This window comes from Octopus bimaculoides, chromosome 4 (assembly GCF_046866305.1).
Source record: "Octopus bimaculoides isolate indiv1 chromosome 4, ASM4686630v1, whole genome shotgun sequence".
NCBI lineage: Eukaryota > Metazoa > Mollusca > Cephalopoda > Octopoda > Octopodidae > Octopus > Octopus bimaculoides.
In genome coordinates, this window is record NC_142931.1 from 10,890,678 (window position 1) to 10,912,405 (window position 21,728).

The 21,728-nt window shown below is 37.1% G+C and overlaps 1 protein-coding gene across 50 annotated transcripts in view; it reads left to right on the top strand.

Moving 5' to 3' along the window:
- Positions 1-302: 302 nt before the first annotated feature.
- Positions 303-21,728, top strand: part of LOC106872181 (membrane-associated guanylate kinase, WW and PDZ domain-containing protein 1) — a 668,717-nt gene continuing 647,291 nt past the window's right edge. For all 50 annotated transcript variants that reach the window (XR_016241362.1, XR_016241361.1, XR_016241363.1 and 47 more), the window contains exon 1: positions 303-2,226. Coding sequence is in view for 40 of the 50 variants with exons in the window: in XM_089350230.1 (XP_089206356.1) it covers positions 1,764-2,226 (463 nt within the window). In the remaining 10 variants the exon portion in view is untranslated. The remainder of the gene's footprint in view (positions 2,227-21,728) is intronic.

The following is a 21,728-nucleotide window of genomic DNA, read 5'->3' on the forward strand; positions in this document are numbered from 1 at the left end:
AGTTTATGCTCTCTTTTTTTTTTTTTTTTGCAAGCTAATTATAAAAAAATATTACACACCTATAAAATACGTTAAATGCAATATTAAGTTTTTTTTTAGAATACTGACGTGGGTATTGATTAGAAATGATAATCACTTCCACTTTTGAAAAACTGATACAAATATATAAGCTACAAGTAAAGGTATTTTACATTCAGGTAAAAATGTATTACTAAGAAAGACGGTCAGCCTTTGTAGTATTTTTATTTTGTTATTATTATTTTTTTTTCCTCATCAGCACGGACGGGTACCTGGCAGCACGCATGCGTACGGAAAGATTGTCAATGGCGAAGATTTGAATCAGTGGCCTTCGACGCTGTTGTCGTCTAATTCGATGAGTTCTCCTTGTCAACGACGACACCCGTTGTCACATTAGGGCAAGAAGGAAACAGAAATGGACAAGGCGACTCTGTATGCTAGCGAGTCTGCAGCTGGCGTCTCTTCCTACTGGTATCGTTTCCGACTACTTTTCTTTTCTTGAAGTGACGTCTTTATTTCAGTGAAGTCAATGTGTGCGCTACACAAACCCCAAATGATAGAAACACAAGCTACGAAAAAACAAACTCTTCTCCACCACCACCACCGCACTCTATCTCGGGTGCCTTTTCTTTGTACTTTCGCATTTGCGAGGAGGTGTCATCACTATGCCAAGCTACAATTTGATAACAATCGTCACTTGGAACTAGTAGTTGCTGCCAAGACATGTGCATTATTATTACCTTTGCTGGTACAGGAGCATCATAAGTACTATCATCTCAACCGCTGCAAGTCGCCCGACTAACCTCACATTCTATCCGATCTCTCTCTCCCTCTCTCTCTAGCTACCTGGGCTCTTATTGTCGCCGTCCATCGGTGACCACTGTCGTTTCGTCAATAGCTACTGGCTCTCGGTCTGCTGTAAACTAGAGTAGGAGACTATTATAATATTTTCTGTTATCGGAAACCTTGTGTTGTTGTTTTGTCGAGTGAATGTCATTGAGAGACGGGCACCTGACTGTTTACCGTCAATGAACATACGTCGCCTCCGCTCTTTAATGTTTCAACATCTCTATCACCCAAAACGACACTTGTCTATCTTCACACTGCTCTTTCTAAATTAACTAAGATAATAACCTAAACATTACTACGAAAAATGTCGAATTAGCTGTGTCTTTGTTATCTTTATTAGACTGCTGCTATGAAAGAAGGTCTGCAACAATTATTATTTCTTGCTAGCTTCTCTCCTCTCTACATACATTATTTATTTTACTACACATGTATACAGTAAACATATTTACTGATACACTTTACATATATCTATTTATAACCTCTGTTTTTCTCTGCTTTTACTTTCTCTCTTCTACTTCCTTTTATGTTTTCTTTGCTGCAAGTTTTCAAAAGTATTTCCTAACAACTTACTGCAAAAGGTTACCAGTCGACGACACCTGACCGGGGGAAGTTGTCACTACCTTCCTCGCTGCCAGCTTCTTGCTTTTTTCCCCCCCTATTTTTTTCTTTCTTTCTAAACACCAAAACACAACACAATACAAGGATATCTGTTTTATTTGATTTTTTTTTATATATATTTTATTTTGCTTTCTACATTTTCGATGAACGAGCCTGAAGGAAATCTATTCGCCGTCATTTGGATCTATACGACTCAATGCTGGAAATATTACCTACTGCGCTTTTGGGTCTTTCTTCCTTCTTTAGTTCATTGTTGATATTGATATTTGGCAGATAACATGCATAAAAACAGACAGTCGTCCGGTGGTTCTTCCTCGTCGGCATCTATGCCTATGCCATCGTCACAACTGTCTCATCATCCACAGCAACCACAGAACAAAGCCCTGCCGCCTCCCGTCAACAATAAGTTGCTGCCTCCACCTATAAAAAAAGATGTCAAACACTGGAGCACCAGACTCCAGGAGACAGTCGTATCCATCCCTTCTGATGGTGGCGGCGGCGGCGGACAGGGTTCGTCGATTACCATTAAGGGCGGTGCTGATACGGGCTTCTTCTGTTATGTTGGAGATGTCCGCCACGACGAAGTAAAATATCATTCCGGTGGAAAACTACATTCTGATGATCTAATCTTGGAGATCCAAGGACAGAAAGTATCGGGATATACATTAAGAGATGTTAACATCTGGCTGAAGCAAGTCAGTCAGAATGGAGCTCCTGTACTCATTAAAACTTTACGTTCAGGTAAGTCCTAACATTACATTCACGAATAAGCAGTTGACAATTTGTTTTTGTTTGTTTTCTTTTTCATTACCAGCCTTAAAAAATATCATATATCTACCTGTAACAAGCTCACACACACACACTCACTATCTCCGCCGCCACCTCCACCTCGTTGTTGATTCATCAACAAACATATCCAGTCGTTGTTTATTGTATTTTACTTTTGTTCGACATACGTTGCTTGTCTTATGACGAGTTTTTAATTTACTAGAGCAATCTAAAGCCTCATAATGATTATAAACCCCCCAAGTTTATATAAGTGTGGGCCATTGACCCAGCATTTTCCTCTCTGCGGCCTTCATCTACCGCCTCTAATCTAATGTCAACAGTTTTTGTTATGCTTCTCTTGAAGCGACCTTAACTGCTATTTACCCAAACGAGTGCCAATGGTTTCTGCTAGAGGCCGCTTCCCACTTCTCTCTCTATTTCAATTAGTTATCAACAAGTGTCCTCGTTGTTTCACCTTTCAGTAACTGGAGACAACATTACTCATTAAATTTCACCGACCGTCGTAAGATATAAATCGAGAGTGGAGTAGTGGTGAGCAATGGAAATAGGGAATTAAAATTATTTCAGTGTTCAGGCTCATATTTCACATTACTCAATTTAAAATATTCCCTTAATTTATTTTTCATTATAAAGACAGAAACGAACTTCCATTGCCGTTGTCATTATGTGATGTTATTATTTTTTGTTTTTTACAAGTTAAAGTTAAGGAAATATAATTATTATAAATCATTTCTGTTTGTTGAAAGAAAAATAATCAAAGAATGAGAATGAAATGCAGTCGAACGTCTAATATATTTGCTTTAGAACAAACACAACCCAGTTTTCTGATAAACGATCACCTTCATACCTGCAAACTACTTCCGACAAACAAGTATTTGCAAATTAAAATTATGTGCTCAACACGCGCTGCGTGTAAGCATATAATTACATTACACTTCGATAAGATTTTCGTTGCATTTACGAAATTCCTGTGAATATTGTATACACATAGATGCATGTGTGTGTGTGTGTGTTTAGTGTTGATTGTCGAAAAAGAAAAGATAGTATAACAGATTAATAATACTTTTTTGTTGGGTTAGTCTGTTGCTATATATATATATATATATATATAATCATTTTCTTTTAATGAAGACAAGGTGCCAAATTTTAAGTGAACATGACATTGTATCTATATAATCTGTGTGGCGTACGGTTTTGCCGCCGTTGAGGTTGCTCCCTGTTATTTTTCTTCCAACAAGTAACAAACATAAAAATAAAAAAATGAATTAAAAAAAAAAACCTGAAGCAAAGGCTCCCTGTGGTGACTGACATATTGCAACAGGTAAATGAAAGGTGTATCAGTGAAGCAAGTATTCACTACGTGTAGTTAAAAGCTTTTTCTTTTTTTATCGGACTAAACAGAGCATACTGTTTCTTTTTCCTTATAAAATTTAAATACATTGATCTGTTTACTTGTTTCTGTTATATATTTTATCGAGAATTATCGACAGCCCCTATAACATTTCTAAAAGCAATTAAGCACAAACAGGTAAAGCTGAAAAATGTTTAGTCATATTTGTAATAAATAACAACAACAATAATAGACAAAATTTGTGACACATTTCAGCAACTGTGTGTTTTTAATGACCTATTTCTAATTTATCGAAATGTTTTGGTCCTTCTATTAGTGTATCGGATACATTACTACTAGGTTGTATATTCATTTCATTATCGCTTTCAACTGAATAGTTTTTTTATGAACTTCGTTGGTGGATCTTGTCGTGTTATAACTATTCTCTGGTTTCAATGATTTAAGAGCGAGAAGAAAAAAAATCCTTTTGCTATTTTCATTACAAGATTGTTACTGACTAGAGAGTACAGAAGCTTTTTAAAGTCATGTTTCAGTATTGCTAGGATCTTGCAAATAAGCAATGCTTTTTCATTGAATAATATGTTTAAAGGTTGTTTGGTAAAAATGGGTGTGGATTCCACCCACAATGAATAACTCACATTGGTTCATTGTAAACGGGTACATTTTATCTGTTGTATTTATTTTTCATTAAGTTTTTTTTTTGTCCAAATCTTTGGGATGGTCATCATATATATAGGTTTGTTACTGCGATTCTTCTGCTTCCAAGCGTTTTCAAAATGTTAACAACCTTACTTTGGAATGGAATCAATGCTCGATCGAATTCTTGTTTCTGGAGAGAACCAGGTTTAAAGAGCACTTGAAAATTATTGATTTCGATGGATAATGGTAATAACAGATGATAAATATGCTTTGTGTGCAATTGAATTTAAGTGTTAATTAAGTACAATTTCTGTAATTATTTGCCTTATTATTCAGGGCTAAGTGAAACTCGGTTGAATTAAAAAGTTACATGTTTTAAATGGAAGTGGAGGCTAGTATAAAGTTAAAACCGGAGAGAAAACCATGCGGAATTATTATTTTTGGCCTTGATGTCAAATCTGACGCGCGGTCAACAGCCAAAAGTTACATAACGTTTGGTGTCGATCCATTTCCAGTTGCAAACGGTAAACGTTTGTCAGAGCTGTCAGCAGCAACTCTGCTAGTAGAAGGAAGAAGACAGGCAATCTGTCTCCAACTATAGCTTCGTTTCAACAATGGATTGGTTGACGGCGGGGAAGAGAGGGAGGGGAGCGGGGGGCGCATTAAAAATGACCAAAGCGACAATGGTAATAGTTCGTTCGTCAGCCGAGACACACAGACACACATGTACACGTGTAAGTGCGTACACGTGCACACACACACATGCACGTGCTCGCACGCACACGTGCATTCACAGACGCAATGCATGCAGCTATCACTTTGCACCAACATCGAAAACGTCTGTTACCCTTGCATATGCATTTTAAAGTTGCATATTGGGCGAATATGTACACAATTCTATCTTACGACAAAAATCTAGTTGCATGCTTGCATTTCCATGACAAAGCTGTTTGGAAGTCTTAAAATCGTCCTCTTTCATTCTTCATCTTACCCCCTCACTCCCCTTATTTAAAATTCATGGTACAGCTAGCTTTTGCATTGTTCCATACAACAACACTTATATATTCCTGTACCTAAACTATCGCTTCCTCTACGTTAATGTTTCTGGCGATGTCATCAAAGAGAAAAATAATCTTGATATAAACATGATGCATACAATGTAGTCGTTCTGTGTTAATGATTCTCTTTTTCCTTCTTTTCTCACAAATTCTAATCTGAAATCCGTACCTTTTTGCAAGAGATTTTATGTCAAAATTCCTCCTCCTTTCGTTATTTTTTCTTTCTATTATTATTATTATTATTATGCAATGCCGCGAACTTAACGCCATTATATTTCTGATACTATCTCTACACCATCTTTTGCTTCCATTGTGCTTTTTTCCCCCTCTCTCTCCCCCCTCCCACTTTCTAGCTCCATCTCATTCTTATCGCAGTCATTATATTTGAAGATGTCCTATAAATGTCTCTTGTCTCGTTGACTTCATAATGCATTGTCTCTGCAAAATGCATTTGTTTCTACAATTCCACTTAGCATCTATTACGTATTTCAAAAAGCAGGTGGCTCTCACCCCCCTCTCCACCTCTTTGTTTTAGGTTACCTTTTAACTCAGAAGCAAACATTCTAACATGAAAAAAAAATGGAATTGCTTAATGAAAGAATATATTCATTGTAGAATAACTTTGGCGTTGCAATCTCTACAAGGCAAAGCAGCAGCCGTTCTGTTGTTAATCTTCTTTCGAGTTGACAGTAAATCTAATTAGTTTTTAATTCATCCAGACATCACGCATTTGCACAGACGTCTTAATGTCAAACCATTATGGACAATCTCTATTGTTTTTTCTTTTCTTTTTTTTTCTGTAATTTTTATTTATTTATCAAACTGGGCGAATGTTTTCTACCTGTATTTGTATTCTGGTGTTTAATTGAAGAATTTTATAAGTCTGTCAAGCCATAAACGTCGTCTTAAATAATTCTGTTGAGAGTTAGTGTCATCAACCCCTAGCAGAAAAGCTTTTCCAGGTCTTTATTTTTTTTGTTGTTGTTTTTGTTTTTAGACAAATACTAGAATATCATAGCAGATGGAACTACTAACGCTTTGGCGTCTGTTACATTTCTAGGCATTTGTAGTTTTGGGTTTTTTCAAACGTAGATTGTTTTTTTTTTGATTTTTTTTTTGCTTTCGTACTTTTGATATCTATTCATCCCTTGGTTCAGTTTTGGAGTCGCTGTCACTCGAAGACCCCCCCCCACACACACACACACACACATACCTTGTCGAGAAGGAAAAGGGTAAAGCTTTTCCCTTCCTGTGACTTGTGCAACAGAAATTACGATTCTGAAAATATTTTTGCCAAAAATTTCAATACATCCTCTACTGCACCACCCACTTCCGTACCTTTTTTTTTTTTTATTCTTCATAAGGTATGATGCTTCCAAGGGTCCCCTAATCATCGCCCATTCCTTGCTCTAAGTGACCTCCCACTTTTATTTTTGTAGTATTCCTCAAATTCGCCACAGAATACCAATAGTTGTAAATTTGTTCAAATCGTTGGCTCTTTGAGCAATAAACAACGAATTTATTTCCGAAGAAGAGATGTTGTAGACAGTCTTTGAGAATTTCGTATTGCTGTTACTATTCTGCTAGGTGCCAGGTAGACCGTAATGCTTTCTTCTGGATCATACTAGGGGAAAAACTGGGCAAATTCTGTTGCCTGCCTAATTTTGGCTAACGTATATACTTAAAAAAAAAAAAATTCATCATATCATTTAACGTCTGTTTTTCCATGCTTGCATGGGTCAGACGGAATTTGTTGAAGTAGATTTTCTATGGCGGATGCCCTTCCTGTTTCCAAATGTGGCAATATTTCTCATGTCCAGAAATGTTATTCATGGAAAACTGGAAATCAAGCGCGCATGCACACACTCACTCACACACACACACATACACACACACTTTGTAGAAGTTACAGTGACTCAAGAGCTGAGAGTTTCACATTATATATACTCATGTTTTGAATTTTATTTTCCGGTTTGCATCCCCAAAACTGTATATATATATCAATGTTTGTTTTTCATGTTCAGTTATGATAAAAACAATTTTACGTTACTCCATATTTTTGTAGAGTACAAATTTAGTATTCTTAAACAAGAATATTTATTTCTTTATTGACTACAGGGGACAAACAAGCACAGACAAACGGATTAAGTCGATTACATCGACCCCAGTGCATAACTGGTACTTGCTTATTGACCCCGAAAGGATGAAAGGCAAAGTCGACCTCTGCAGAATTTGAACTCGGAATGTAACGGCAGATGATATACCACTAAACATTTTGCTAAGTGTGCTAATGATTCTGCCAGCTCACCGGCCTTTCCTTAAGCAACAATATTATTGACAGTAACTTCGAAGTTTCAACCAGGTAAGCCACTGTTGGACTGCTTGATAATGACAATCCAATGATGGCTTAACTGGATGAAACTTCGAAGTTACAGTCATTAATATTCTTGTTTAAATATAATACACACACGCAACAGGCTTCTTTCAGTTTCCTTTTACCAAATCCACTCACAAGGTTTTGGTTGACTCAGTGCTAGAATAGAAGACACTTGCCGAAGACGCCACACAAAACTGAAAGCACATGGTTGGCAAGTAAGCTTCTTACGAAACAGTCACATCTGCGCCTTATATGAACATTTTGCAAAACAAACCAATTTGGGACAATTTATATAGAATAAATAAATATCTCCATAATTATTTGTTTGGTATTGATAATTTAATACTTTCATAATTGTTTCAAGTTGGTTGAGTTGTATAAAGGAAATTAAACCAAAGAGATCATCTCTTTTAGATTGACTTATCTGTTGGGTTTGTGTACTTCATCTCATTCCTATTCCTCTTTTGTACTACTATTAACTATATAGTCTCTTCATTGTTTAGTAAATAAAAACAATTGCAGGCATGACTTTGTGGTTGGGAAGCATGTTCTGTACCCACATGGTTCCAGGTTCAGTCCTACTGTGTAACACCTTGGACAAGCGTCTTCTACTATGGTTCCAGGCTGACCAATACCTGTGAATGAATTTGGTAGACAGAAGATGGAAATTGTGTGGAAGCCCATCATGTGTGTGTGTGTGGGTGTGGGTGTGTGTGAGTGCCTTTGTTTGATCCTCCCACCTATCACTTGACAACTGGTGTTGGTTTGTTTATGTCACTGTAACCTAAGTTTTGGCAAGCGAGGTTAATGGAATAAGTACCAAATAGAAAAAAGATAAAATCCTGGTATCAATTTGTTTGACCGAACCGTTTAAGGTGGTGCTCCAGCATGGCTGCAGTCCAGTGATTGCAACAAGTAAAGGATAAAAAGATGGTTATTTCAGTAATAAGTGTATAATTTTAATTTCTCATTACACCTATATCATATCATTTGCATCGTTTGTTTCCATGGAGCCATATGAAAAAGCACCTGTGTGGGTGCCGTGTAAAATGCACCCTGTGTAAAGTGACTGGCATTAGGAAGGGCATCTTGCCATAAAAACCAAACCAAAACAGACAGCTTGAGCTTGGTCAAACTATCCAACCCATGCCAGCATGGAAAAATGGACCATTAAATGATGATGATGATGTGTGTATGCCATCTTTATTTGTTTTCCATAAATAGAATCAGTTGCTGCACATTTTCTTCCCATTTTCTTATGTGTGTTCAAATGCGATGTCAGTGTTGTATGTCACCAAACAAAACATGGTTTGCACTCTGCCTTTTCTCATTCTTATCTTTTTGCAGAACACACGGCTGTAAGGTCTATTGTCTTTTCCTTGTTTCAGTCATTTGACTGCAGCCATGCTGGAGCACTGCCTGGAAAAGATTTTAGTTGAACAAATTGACCCCAGGACATTTTTTGTTTTTTTTAAAGTCTGGTACTTATTTTATCAGTCTCTTTTGCCAAACCACAGGGATGTAAACAAACCAGTGCCAGTTATCAAGCAATGCAGGTGGGACACAAAGCACATACACATATTTGATGGACTTCCACACAATCTCCATCTATCAAATATACTCACGAGGCATTGCTTAACCTGGGGGGCTATGGAAGAAGACAATTCCCAAGTTGCTGCGCTGTGTGATTGAACCTGAATCCATGTGGTTTCAAAGCAAGCTTCTTAACCCCACGTCCACACTTGCATCAAATTTCTCAGCAAGAAACTTTTCCACTCAATTATTTCCACTTCCGTTCCACCGGCCAATATTGCTATATAAATAGTGTTTAACATAAGATTCTTCATCCTATCAGATGTCTTTGAATTTCTTGTTATCTTTTAAAAGCATCACTATTGAGATTACATTATCGCTGATTGTCTTGATACATCGTGATTACCATACTTAACTTTTAGTGCCATTATCTTTAAATTCTTGATGGAATGCCTTCAATAACAACGAGCTGTGTTTACCCAGCCATAAACACATTGCCATAGTTACTACTTTAATTAGATAACTACTTTAACGAAGGCATAGCAATCAACATATTAACAGATGCAGTTTATTTGGTACAGTTTCTTAGTACCCGCCACCACCAAGTGTATTCCCAGAGATATTATGGAGATTTACCTTTAAATTATTCCACAAAGTCAAAATATTTTGTCTAGTGGCTGTTTATTAACCATGATCTTAAATTAGAATTTATCTCTCAGCCAAACAGAATGCAGCATTTATGCAACACTGAAGTTTGAAATTGCATTTTATGCATTTTCATATAATCTCGTGATTGGCCAGTCTGTCGGATGTTGTTACACATCGCTGGTCACAATGTGCTTTGCATCAGTTTAGCTTTTAAATGATGCCACTTCACTGGTTAGGTGGCAAACAGGCCACTGTGTCACTGGGTTATGCATTTACAGCTGAGTGGATTGCTGCAATAGAAAATGAAGTATTTTCCTCAAGAACACAATGCATAACCAGTCTGGGAGCAGAAACCACAATCTCAGAATCACGAGTGCAACATGCCTTACTAGTAGGCATTTTATATGGAGAAAACTGTGCCGGTGGCACGTAAAAAGCACTGCCTTGCTGGCACTTATGCCAGTGGTACATGGAAAACAACATTTGAGCGAGGGCGTTGCCAGTGCCGCTGGACTCGCTCCTGTGCAGGTGACACATAAAAAACACCATTTGAGTGTGGCCGTTGCCAGTACTGCCTGACTGGCCCATGTGCTGGTGGCACGTAAAAGCACCAACTACACTCTCGGAGTGGTTGACGTTAGGAAGGGCATCCAGTTGTAGAAACTCTGCCAGATCAGATTGGAGCCTGGTGCAGCCTCTGGCTCACCAGTACCCAGTCAAACCATCCAACCCATGCTAGCATGGAAAGCAGACATTAAACGATGATGATGATGATGAAACTGCAGTGAGTTGGTTGAACTCTGTGAAAACAATGGCTGGGAGGCATTATGCCTTTGTGTAGATATAAGTATTAGAGGATTTGTTGGCAGCCAGTTTCACTTGGTACTCAAGAGTCTTGGACTAGCTGTGAAGGAGAGAAAATATGTTGCCAGAAAATTGTTGGAAGTTTCTAAGAAAGCAAATCATTACATCTGGCTCAAAGGGGAAGATGAATGTTGCAGCAAGAATGAGCATTGAGGATAATAGAAACACTGACTCAACAAAATTCATGCTATTATGTGAAAGTTTTCTCACCTACATTGGTGGTTTGTCCTGGGCAGCTCTGGTGTCATGTGGAAGGATCTGAAACGCCAGTGCTGGATTAACCAGCCAGATGAGAAGTTGGGCACCGTTGAAATGGTAAATGGCTTACGGCACAAAAGAAATCAATTTAAATTTGCTAAAATAATGTTCAATGGAGTTCATATGATTGGAAATATAATTTCAGAATATTCATGGTGTCATAGCGAGGATTTGATTAAAGACTTTGCAATGAAAAAAAATAGGAGAAAACTTTTCTGATACAACTAAAGTGAAAGTATATAAAAATAACCATTATTTTCCATCTTAATATTAGTTTTTTGTTTCATTTTGAAAAAAAAAAAAAATTATTTTATAGTTTATTATTGTTTATATTTTGAATTATATTTTATATGAGGGTGTGGAGGCGCAGTGGCCCAGTGGTTAGGGCAACGGACTCGCAGTCATAGGATCATGGTTTTAATTCCCAGACCAGGCCTTGTGGGTGTTTATTGAGTGAAAAAAACACTTAAAGCTCCACAAGGCTCCAGCAGGGGCTAGTGGCAAACCCTGCTGTACTCTTTCACCACAACTTTCTCTCACACTTTCTTCCTCTGTCTGTTGTACCTGTATTTCAAAGGGTCAGCCTTGTCATACTCTGTGTCACGCTGAATCTCCCTGAGAACTACGTTAAGGGTACACGTGTCTGTGGAGTGCTCAGCCACTTGCATGTCAACTTCATGCAGATCAACTGAAACCCTAGTTGTTGGAACCAACAGAGTGCTGTAGTATATGAGGGCACCAAAATGTTTTAAGTGCTTAGGGCATCTATGGGTCTTAATTTGGCCCTGTGAAACACCTACAAAGCTACTTCACCACCTGATGAAATATTACCTTCTGTATTTGGAGACAACATACAATAGCACTATCAGTACACCAATTTTTACCTCAAGCATTTTGCAATTTGGTGCCAAAAGTGTCGTTATTTCTTGTAGTCTTCATTAAGTTTTATTAGACTTTACTAGTTTGGAAGTTTTGAAGAGAGTGGAGTTACCCATTTGTTACTGCTGTCCCCTAAGTCTACTTTGCCCCTGCCAAAGGCCACGGTTATGGATCAAAAAGCAGAAGATGGTCCTGTGGCTGAGACGAAATCAGAAACCACATGGTTGGGAAGCAAGATTTTAAATGCACAGCCAAATTTTAGTGTGTGGAATTAAAAAATTTCAATCCAGAAAATAATGGGACTAAATGTTCACAATGATAATTCAAGGTTGGGTGGGGGAATATGAAAATGATAAAATATTGGGATTTCTCATTTATCTTATACTGACATTTTGACATTTCTATATGCAAAATTTGCTGTATCTTGGGAGGGTCATTATGTTAATAATACGCACATTCACTGATTCTATTTCACTTCATTTTTTATTTGTCAGTTGGTTAATCATCTATCCAACTAACTTAAAGATTGATTGATTAATTGTTCAGTTCATCAATCAGCTGGGTTTGTCAGAGTCCCTTCACTGCTGTCCATAACCTCATTAGTGGCATACTCTCTCTCTGTTTCTCTCTCTGGTCTAATGATCATAAAAAGAAGTAGAATAAAACCAGTGCATGTGTTTATTATTAGCATAATGACCCTCCCAAGATAAACCAAACTCTATTTCAACCACATGAGTTTACATCAAGAGTCTTGCAAACCAAATAGAAAAATGAAATATGAAATTCATTTTATTTTAAGACAAAAAAAAAATTTATCTTTGCACTCATGAACATAAGGGTTTTTTTTTTTTCTATATTCTTCATTAGTAGAACAGTGTTGGAAAAATAAGGATAAAAATTTGTAAAAAAAAAACCCCAAAAAATGAAGGAATATATTCTTCACATATTCAGAAAAGAAATAGTATTGGAAAGAGTAAAAGATAGCTCTCTGATTAATAGCATAAGAATAAAGAATATTTTATAGCAAATATTTTTTTCTGGTTCTTTTTTTTTTTTTTTTTTTATTACATATTCTAAATATTTTCTATAGCTATACCTTCTGCAAGACTGTATGTAAATGTGCATGTATGATGTTTTGGTTTGAGAAATTGCATGTTGTATAACAATAATTGAAGTTCCCAACAAAAAATTCAAAGTAAATGTAATACTGTCTTTCTCAAATAGAAATACATATAAATAAATATGTTGTTCTATTTTGGCATTCAGCAGTTTTTTTTTTTCTATTTTTTACAAACCACATACAGTTGCTACTTATATGTCATCATCATCATCATCATCATACGACCACTTTTCCATGCTTGCATGGGTCAGATGGAATTTGTGAGGCAGATTTTCTTTGGTCGGATACCCTCCCTGTCACCAACCCACACCACCTATTTCCAAGCTAGGTAATATTTCCTCATGACCAGGCATATTTTGGGTTGTAAACAAGTATCACTGTCATATAAGCAGTGTTGTTCATTTCCAGACTTCCATGATGTGAAGTCAAGAGTACACACACACAGGCTTTTTCTAATATCTACCAAACCCAATCACAAGAGTTTGCTTGACCCGGGGCTGTAATGAAGACACTTGCCCAAGGAGTCACACAGTGTGATTAGACCCAGAAACAGGCTTCTGAATTACACAGCTGTACTTTAAACTTTAAACTGCACGACGAGTAATCAATATTTAGAATCTCATTTGTATTATTTCTGTTCATGTATTGTAATTGTATCCTTCGTTAAGAGATCTGGGTTTGAATGTTATGCAGAGTATTTGGAGAAAGCAAAACAAACCAAGAGAGATTGTTTATAAGATATTAGCTTACATATATTTCATTAACATAGGGTGATTATTAGTTATATGATGCAAATTACATAATCAAAATTTAATGTCAAATCATCAGAGAAGTGTAACACTGATATGTAACATTGCTGGATTGGAAAGATGACAGAATTCACAATGGTGGAGATGGTTGGCCTGGAATTGGTAGCCATCTCTGTTATGATGAATCCTATCATCCTTTAAATCAAATGTTACAAATAAAAGTCACTCATCTCTGATGATTTGACATTAGTTATATAATGCATATTACATTATCAAGACTTAATCACCTTATGTTAATGAAATGACTGTAAGATGGTGTAGCTAAATGTCTTATAAGTAATAACATTTTTCTTTTCTATATGTGTAGGTGTACATGCCTGTATATATGTATGTGTGTATATGTTAAAGTTAAACCTTCTGTCCATCTGGGATTGAAAATACTAGTTTCTCAAACATACTAATCATAGATTCAACTATTCATGATATTGATTCTAAACTTAGTAATGTTTGTTATTTATGATAACCATATTCATCTTATTCTTGAAATATTAGATTTCAGTTAATTATTTTAATAAGATGTTTTTGTTATCAAATTAAACATCTAGAAATATAAATTGTTTGCATCACTTTCACCGATGATGATTTAACTTGCTTCAATCCTGCTACAATGGAAAACTTTTCGTCCTTCAGTTTTATTTTTATTTATTTATTTATTTATGTGTTTCAGCCAAGTGGCTGCGGTCATGCTGGTGCACCACCGTTAATTGTTAATGTTTGATATAGAAATCTACCTCATGAGGTATTTCACCACTTGATTGTAATCATGCTCACACAACATATTTGACTTTATTTCAATCGTATATTCGGAGACTCCCTTCGGTCATGAATGACCATGGGATTGCACCTAGAAAGTTCCCTCACCAAGGCACAAGTCCAGGCAAGGTTGTTTATGGAAGACCAGCAGTCATCCATGCATACAAGCCTCCCCTCTCCATGCCACCGATGTTATCCAAGGGAAAGGCAAAGGGGCCGATACAGCTTGGCACCAGTGACATCGCAACTCATTTCTACAGGTGAGTGAACTGGTGCAACATGAAATAGTGTCTTGCTCAAGAACACAACTCACAGCCTGGTCTGGGAATTGAACTCATTACCTCATGATTGTGAACCTGATACTCTAACCTCTGAGCCATGGAAACATAATTAGCTATCACCCACTTCTGTATACAACAGGTGGGAGGTAAAGACAAAAACCCCTTACTAATGTTTATCAGTGTGAATTATACTTCCTATCAGATTGCAATCATATCTCTGTAAGAATGTTCTAAGGAAGAAGAGAGAGAAAGAGACCTTTTGACTGAACTTAGTCATACTGGCTTTATTAGAAGAGTATTTTAATTATCAAATTGAAAGATAATTAAGAAATTTTAAGGTGAGTCCTGAGGTGGATACAGATAGAAACAAACTTCTGTGCCAGTTTGCATCTCCCATGTGATCTTTGCCCCTTTTTTTTTCATTCAAGGGCTTTTTTTTAACCCTGTATATTACATGCTTTTAATCACTGCACTCACTCTGAGAATCCTCCTTGAAAGTTTATTTCGCATCTTCTCAGAGTTTCTACAATTTCATGAGTTAATCCTTTTATTGCCATATTTCTGCTTTTGTTTCTGTTGATTTAGAAAATTATGCAGAATTTGGTAGAATAAATTTCTCATTAATAAGCTGCTGTTTGGAATAAATTAACATGAAATTTTGATGGAAAGTGTTAATTTAATATATATTTACTCTCTCTTTACTCTTTTACTTGTTTCAGTCATTTGACTGTGGCCATGCCGGAGCACCACCTTTAGTCGAGCAAATCGACCCCAGGACTTATTCTTTGGAAGCCTAGTACTTATTCTATCGGTCTCTTTTGACGAACCACTAAGTTACGGGGTCTCTTTTGACGAACCACTAAGTTACGGGGACGTAAACACACCAGCATCGGTTGTCAAGCGATGTTGGGGGGACAAACACACACACACACACATATATATATATACACATATATACGACAGGCTTCTTTCAGTTTCCATCTACCAAATTCACTCACAAGGCTTTGGTCGGCCCAAGGTGCCACGCAGTGGGACTGAACCCGGAACCATGTGGTTGGTAAGCAAGCTACTTACCACACAGCCACTCCTGCACCTATATTATATAAATATATATTTGTATCATATATAAATATTTAAAACAGGAAGTTGGTATTGCACACCTAGCGGTGTACTCAAGAGGTTTGGTATCCAAAGGGTTAATAATATTGTTTTATATCTGGTGTTTCCAGATTCAGTAGACGAGCCTTGTTTAAGTTACTACATAGTGGGACTGAACCTGGAACCATATGATAGGAAAGCCAGCATCTTAACTATGCAGCCACATCTGTACCTAAATAATTATAGGAAATGAAAACGTAGCTGATATGGAGAATATTAATATTTGTTAGTGAAATATTCCATGTTTATAAAGAACGGTATTCTAACTTCTCTAAGGATAGCCGCTGAAATAATTGAATGCTGATTGCAATATTGGAAAATACTAGAATGAATTCTTGCTTCTGTCAAAATACCTTTCATAAAGATAAATACAGTCTCTTCTGTGTAGTTGTATAGCCATAGTGATTCTCATGCAATTAACCAAAGTCATATGGTAGATGATAAAATATGAGATTTCAATGTATTATTAATAGAAATGTGTTGTGGCAAGACACCAGTATACGTCAGCAAATAATTTGCTTGCTGATTTCTATGAACAAGATCCTTGATAGATTCATTGTTTTGGTAGTGTTGCTTTGGCTGAAGAGACACCCAATAAGGTTGAAACATCATGGTATCTCAAGGTTTCCTTACATTAAATTGCATGTTTTATTAACACACATTGTCTAAAGAGATGAGATGATCATCACTGGGGAAAAAGCAACAGTGAACAACATATTCACATTCAAATCTGTTAGAATTTATTAAGAATGAACAGATGTGTTGTTGTTTCAATTCTTACTGTTCTCTATGCACCCCGTGAGTTACTATGTTTGGCAGACATCAGGACACATCAGCAAATAATTTGTTGGCTGATTTCTATAAACAAGGTTCTGTACTCTTGTAAGATTCATTGGTCCAGAGTAGTTTTGACTGACGAGACATACAATGAGGTTGAAACATCATGTCTTAAAGTCCTCTTATAGTGTATCGTGTGTGTTAGGAAGATGCTTTGTCTAAAGTGATGGCAAAATAGTAAAATCAAATATTTTCGTTGATATATAAATAATAGCCGGACAAAATTGTTTCAGTTTCTTTTTGTGTTTGTATCCATCTTTCATATTCTTCAGTTACTCAATTTTAAATAGATTCTTACATTCTGACAATGCCTTTCACAATCTTTGAATTACTCATGGTAAGAACTAGGGTCATGCTGTTATCAAATATTTTAATTGGGTCAGTTACAGGTTAATGAAGCTAATTATGGAAGCAACAAAATATTGTCCATTCACTGTTTGATTCAAAGCTATCTTTCTACGATGAAGATTTATTTATTGAAGAAATTTCCTACACAACAAGATAGAATTACAAATGAGTCTGAACTTTGATGGTCTATAATTCATTGAAATGTGAAAAACAAGCTGAAAACATACCATTCCTGTGACATCTGTTGTTTGTAAACATTAATTACTGACTACTGTCATTTTGATTCTTCATGAAAAATGGAATCTTCCAGAACCACTTTATTCCTATTAAATCAAAAGTTCAATTTTTAGTTTTTCATTTCTTCAAAGTCTTTTTTTACTAGATATCGGAAAAAAAGAATCTTAATGAATAATTGAAATGACTTTATTTGTATATGCAATTAACCAGTCAATCGTACATCGATCTTATTTTAAACAATGTAATATTTGGGAAAGTTATGCAATTAACCAATCTATGCAATTATCCAGTAAACAATTAAGCATGTTCAACTGTTCTGTATATTTGTGTTAAAATTTAATGTTCTCTTCCGATTGCATGTAATTCTACAATTTGTGGTGTTATAAAACTCTATAACTTTCTATAATGTTATATAAAACTACAACATTTTATAGTGCTATATATATATATATATATATATATATATATATATATTTATACATATGTATGTATTTGTGTGTCTGTGTTTGTCCCCCAACCATTGTTGGTGTGTTTACATCCCTGTATCTTAGCAGTTTGGCAAAAGAGACTGACAAATAAGTACTAGGTTTACAAAGAATAAGTTCTGGGGTCGATTTGCTCGACTAAAAGGTGGTGCTCCAGCATGGCCACAATCAAATAACTGAAACAAAAGAATAAAAGAAAAGAACATTTATCTATATATATATATATAATATCATATATATATATATATATATATATATATATATATATATATATATATCTATATATATATATATATCATCACCATCATCATCATCATCGTTTAACGTCCGCTTTCCATGCTAGCATGGGTTGGACGATTTGACTGAGGACTGGTGAAACCGGATGGCAACACCAGGCTCCAATCTAATTTGGCAGAGTTTCTACAGCTGGATGCCCTTCCTAACGCCAACCACTCAGAGAGTGTAGTGGGTGCTTTTACGTGTCACCCGCACGAAAACGGCCACGCTCGAAATGGTGTCTTTTATGTGCCACCCGCACAAGCCAGTCCAGGGGCACTGGCAACGATCTCACTCGAAAATCCTACGGGAGCCAGTCAGGCGGTACTGGCAACGGCCACGCTCAAAATGGTGCATCTCATGTGCCACCCGCACAAGAGCCAGTCCAGGGGCACTGGCAACAATCTTACTTGGCTTGCTGGGTCTTCTCACGCACAGCACATTTCCAAAGGTCTCGGTCAGTAGTCATCGCCTCGGTGAGGCCCAATGTACGAAGGTCTTGCCTCACCACCTCAGCCCAGGTCTTCCTGGGCCTACCTCTTCCACGGCTTCCCTCAACTGTTAGGGTGTGGCACTTTTTCACGCAGCTATCCTCATCCATTCTCACCACATGTCCATACCAGCGCAATCGTCTCTCTTGCACACCACAACTGATGCTTCTAATGTTCAGCTTTTCTCTCAAGATACTTACTCTGACGGGTATTCACATTGACATTACACATCCAACGGAGCATGCTGGCTTCATTCCTTGCGAGCTTACGTATGTCCTCAGCAGTTACAGCCCATGTTTCACTGCCATGTAGCATGGCTGTTCGTACGCATGCGTCATACAGTCTGCCTTTTACTCTGAGTGAGAGTCCCTTTGTCGCCAGCAGGGGTAAGAGCTCTCTAAACTTTGCCCAGGCTATTCTTATTCTAGCAGCTACACTTTCAGCGCACCGACCCCCACTACTAACTTGGTTGCCCAGATAGCGGAAGCTATCGACTACCTCTAGTTTTTCACCCTGGAATGAGATAGAAGTTGTTTCCTGTTTGTTTGCAGTCTTTATTGCACCTGAACATCTGCCACAAACAAAAACTAACTTGCCAGTTAACCTGCCTTTGATGTTGCTGCACCTCTTATGTGTCCATAGCTTGCACCGGGTACATCTTATAGAGTTACTACCTACTCCTTTTCTACATACTGAGCAGGGCCATCTACCTGAAGGGGTTTGTGTTTTATCTACCTTCCTACTTATTAGGATTTTGGTTTTAGCTGGGTTGACTCTAAGGCCCTTCAATTCTAGACCTTGCTTCCACACCTGAAACTTCTCCTCTAGTTCTGATAGTGACTCCGCAATTAGGGCAAGGTCATCAGCATAGAGGAGCTCCCAGGGGCAACATATATATATATATATAATGTCATATATGAAATTTGAAGGTGGCACGCTGGCAGAATCATTAGAATGCCAGGCAAACTGCATGGCAGCATTTTGTTTGTCTTTACGTTCAGAGTTCAAATTCCAGTGAGGTCAACATTGCCTTTCATCCTTTCAGAGATCAATAAAATAAAGTAGCATTTGAATACTGGGGGTCAATGATACTGACTAGCTCTCTCCCCCGAAATTGCTGGCCTTGGTCCAAAATTTGAAACCATTACATGCTAAGTTTGGATGTAGTTATACGATTTACAGTGTTATATAACACTTTGACACTTTATAGTGCTATGTATATAGTATAATATATTAAGTTTGCATGTTATTCTATAATTTATAATGTTGTATAACTCTATGATAGTGTTATATTTTGTATAATTTTTCTTAATATAAATCTGAGTGATGTTTCTCAGTCCGTTACGTTTTTATGTTCATTAACTCCTCCTAAACCATTGGTGCAAGGACAACGAAACTCATGCCAGCAACTCCCTTAATCCCAGGGAATGTCCTAAGGGGTTGTGTTTTTTAAGGGCTGTTTAGTTGGGGCCCTGCTAACCCCCTCCTATTTTTACTGCATTTTAAACTAAATATATGGCATTGGCGACTCAATTGAAGCAATGACAATGAATTTCATACCATGAACTCCCAAAGAGCATTGTAAGGAAGTTCAATTTCTGAAGGGCCACTTAAATGGGGCTCCACTGCTCCCCCCTTGTAGTTTTCCTGCATTTACCTCACTCCCACGCTTATTGATTAAACTATGATCAGCATCAAAGCTTAGCACATTTGCAGAAATAAGCTTCATTACACAAGGGTGGAGGGCCACAAAGTGGCCCGATAGTGGGGCCAAAGGCCTCAAAGGTGCCCTCTGCAGGAGCTAGCCTGAATGCTGCCTGAAGGGCGACTTCAAGGCTAGTATATTCTTTTCTACTCTAGGCACAAGGCCCGAAATTTTGGGGGAGGGAATCAGTCAATTAGATCTGGTAATTAATCTATCGACGTTAGAAGGATGAAAGACAAAGTTGACCTTGGCGGAATTCAAGGCTGGTATATTAAATTTTAAAGTATATAGTATTGTATAACAGAATTCTGAGTGTATATAATAGAAAGGATTGTTGATCAAAATAGTCTTGTACTTATTGATTCACATATTTTCTGCCTGAAATTTTTGGGGCTATATTTTAGTAAAAATCAAATAATTAAATGAACTTAATAAACTTCTACAATTTCTTTCTAAACATGGATGTTTTGAGTATTAACTTCTGATTAAGTTCTCCCATCCTTATCTATTAAGCTGTCCTCTCTGTCTTGATTTTCATCAAATAACATCACTTGAGTGGAGGCACAATGGCCCAGTGGTTAGGGCAGCAGACTCACGGTCGGAGGATCGCAGTTTTGATTCCCAGACAAGGCATTGTATGTGTTTATTGAGCGAAAACATCTAAAGCTCCATGAGGCTCCGGCAGATCAGGCGTTGTGTGTGTTTATTGAGTGAAAATACATAAAGCTCCTCGAGGCTCCAGCAGGGGGTGGTGGTGACCCCTGTTGTACTCTTTTACCCCAACTTTCTCTCACTCTTTCTTCCTGTTTCTTGAGTAACGCTGCGATAGACTGGCGTCCAGCTGAGAGGAACACATATGCCATAGAAACTGGGAAACCGGGCCCATGAGCCTGGCTAGGCTTTGAAAGGGCGACGAAGAAGAACATCACTTGATAGAAATTACAATGGGTAAACAATGACTTGAGTAAAGTAAATACACATTGCTATGTACTATGTATTACTATATACTATGACTGTCGGTATGAGTTACTGTGTAACCAGACAGCAGATGTATTATACTGTACCCAGAGAGCTTCTGTTTTCATTGGAAGAAGTTAGTTGTTGCAAAGTCCAAGTGATTGACAAATCTAATTTTCTAGTGTCTTGAAATTTAGGTGTGGAAACCAATTTGTTAATTAAAGCAAAGACAATTTTCTACATCGTAAATTTATTCTTTTGAAGTGTTTTTCCATTACTTTTACTTAGAAAGTCTCCATATCAAATCTATTGATTTAAGTGCTTCGAGAGGTGACCAGACATTTTTGCTGCTGCTGATGATGATGATGCAGTAGCCTTTTACCTCTGTAA